Below are 2284 nucleotides of genomic sequence, written 5' to 3'. Positions count from 1 at the left end.
ACGCCGAGTGCGCCCTCAGCTGCGTCAGGGTGAGCGCGGGAGAGGGACCGAGGGTGTTTGGGGCCTGGGGGATTTGGGGTCTGAAGGGGTTCAGGGTTTGAAGGGGATTTGGGGCATAAATGCATGAAATATAAACTTATAAGCGTCAGATTAATTTAAAAATATTCCATGGGAATTGTTAAATATTGGGGTATTGGTTGTGAGCAATGTGGGGTATTAAATAGGGAAGTGTGGGATATTAAAGGGTTAAAATTCAGGTTATTGAAAGTATAAATGTGGGGTTTTAGAGTGGTTAAAAATGGGATTTTAATGCTGTTGAAAACAGGATTCTAAAAGGATAAAACTTGGAACACTTGAAGTATAAAGCTGGGATTTTAAAGGGGTAAAAATGGGATTTTAAAGCGATGAAAAATGGGGTTTTTGAGGGGTTGTGAAGAGCTTTCCCTGCTGTTTCTCCCCCAGGAACCCTGTCCCCAAAAAGCCACCCTGGCCAAGGTGGTGCCGACCCCCAACAACGGCTCCGTGGAATTGGTGCCAATCCACAGGGAGCAGGTGAGGGAATTCCAGGAATTCCGCTGGGATTTGTCCTGGGAAATCCAACGTGTTCATGGTAATCCATGAGGGAATGGGAAAACCTGGGAATTCCAGGCAAAACCCCCCGGAAAACGTTGGAATTTTGGGATTTTTCTCCAGGAGACCCTTGGAATTCTGGGAATTTTTTTTTCCCCCATCCGGGCTGGAAATTTTTTCAGGAATGGGAAATTTGGAATTTTTCCCGTTTTTTTTCCCCAGGGCGAGGACGGGCAGGAAGCGCTGAGCTTTGAATTCCAGAAGATCAAATACTCCTACGAAATCCACGGGAAAAAGCAATTCCTGCCCGTGGCGTTCCCTGTGGAGCATCCCTTGGGATTCTATCAGAATTCCAGAGGCTTCCAGGAGGAGCAGGAAATCCGGGAGGCGGAGAGGAAATACGGGAATAACAAGTGAGTTTTGCCTGGGGGAAAATCCTGGGAAAAGAGCCCAAAATGATCTGGGAAAAATCTATAAAAATCCTAAAAAAAAAATCCCAAATGTGCTGGGAAAGTATTCTTGAAATAGCTCAGATATCCCAGGAAAATATCCCAGAATATTCTGGGAAAATATTCCAGGGAAATATCCCAAAATATCCTGGGAAATTATTCCCAAATATTCCAGGTAAACATGCTAAAATATAGTGACGTATACCAAGGAAAATATTCCAAAATATGCTGGAAAAGATCCCAAAAAATCTGGGATTTTCCTCCTGGATTTGGGATTTTGGACTGAGGGATTTTCCGGGAAGGAATCCCAAAAATCCAATTTTCTGTTTAAAATCATTGGGAACGGGGTTTGGGATGTTTTGGGTGGAAAAACTGGGATTTCCACAGGGTTTTCCAAGGGTTTCCCTCCTTTCAGGGCAGAAATGGTGGTGCCAGAATTCCTGGAGCTGTTCAAGGAAAGAGCCACGGCTCCGTTCTTCGTTTTCCAGGTAAAAATCGGGAATAAAAAGCCTGGGGGGGAAAATCCCCAAATCTGCTAAAAATGGGAATAAACCTAGGGAAAAATTCCCATAAACCCAAGGGAATTCTGGGGTAGATTGGGCCAATTTTGGTCCCTTTCTCCCTGGGATTTCAGGAATAATTCTGGGCTGGGCTGGGGTAACTGCCATCCCTTTTTCCCTGGAATTCCGGGAATTCTGGGCTGCCCTGGCACAGTCCCAGTGCCACGAGGATTTTGGGGGGATTTTCCCTTTTCTCCCCGAGTTTCCCGCCGCTCCCCCTCGGGCTGGCCTTGCCCCATTCCCCGGCATTCCCGTGGATCCGGGGCGGATTTTCCCAGGTGTTCTGCGTGGGGCTGTGGTGTCTGGACGAGTTCTGGTACTACAGCGTCTTCACCCTGTCCATGCTCGTGGCCTTCGAGGCCTCCCTGGTGCAGCAGCAGCTCCGCAACCTCTCCGAGATCCGCAGGATGGGGAACAAGCCCTACATGATCCAGGTGAGGCCCCGGAATTCCGGCGGCTCCGCGGTCCCAGTGGTGCCGAGTTCGGCCCCAAAATGGGGATTTTAGGAGGTTTAGCCCCTTTATTTTCCTATTTCCTTTGGTTTTTGCGTGGATCCTATCCCAAGAAATGGGATTTTTGTGGATTTATGGGGTTTTTTTTTATTTTAGGGGCGTTTAGCCCACTTATTTTCCTGTTTCCCGTGGTTTTTCCGCAAATTTTTTATCCCAAAATTGATATTTTTGAGGTTTTTTTGCGACTTTTCCT

General features: G+C 47.1%; 1 protein-coding gene across 1 annotated transcript in view; it reads left to right on the top strand.

The window, feature by feature from the left end:
- Positions 1-2: 2 nt before the first annotated feature.
- The window catches only part of ATP13A1 (ATPase 13A1), a gene marked incomplete at its 5' end in the record, with an annotated part of 13336 nt that continues 11054 nt past the window's right edge, over positions 3-2284 (top strand). The window contains 5 exons of the mRNA XM_031065409.1: positions 3-29; positions 463-552; positions 793-983; positions 1435-1507; positions 1858-2013. Of these exons, the coding sequence (XP_030921269.1) occupies positions 3-29; positions 463-552; positions 793-983; positions 1435-1507; positions 1858-2013 (537 nt within the window). The remainder of the gene's footprint in view (positions 30-462; positions 553-792; positions 984-1434; positions 1508-1857; positions 2014-2284) is intronic.

The sequence above is a fragment of the Geospiza fortis genome, unplaced genomic scaffold (genome assembly GCF_000277835.1).
Source record: "Geospiza fortis unplaced genomic scaffold, GeoFor_1.0 scaffold2674, whole genome shotgun sequence".
Classification (NCBI taxonomy): domain Eukaryota; kingdom Metazoa; phylum Chordata; class Aves; order Passeriformes; family Thraupidae; genus Geospiza; species Geospiza fortis.
This window is presented reverse-complemented; position numbering and strand designations above follow the sequence as displayed.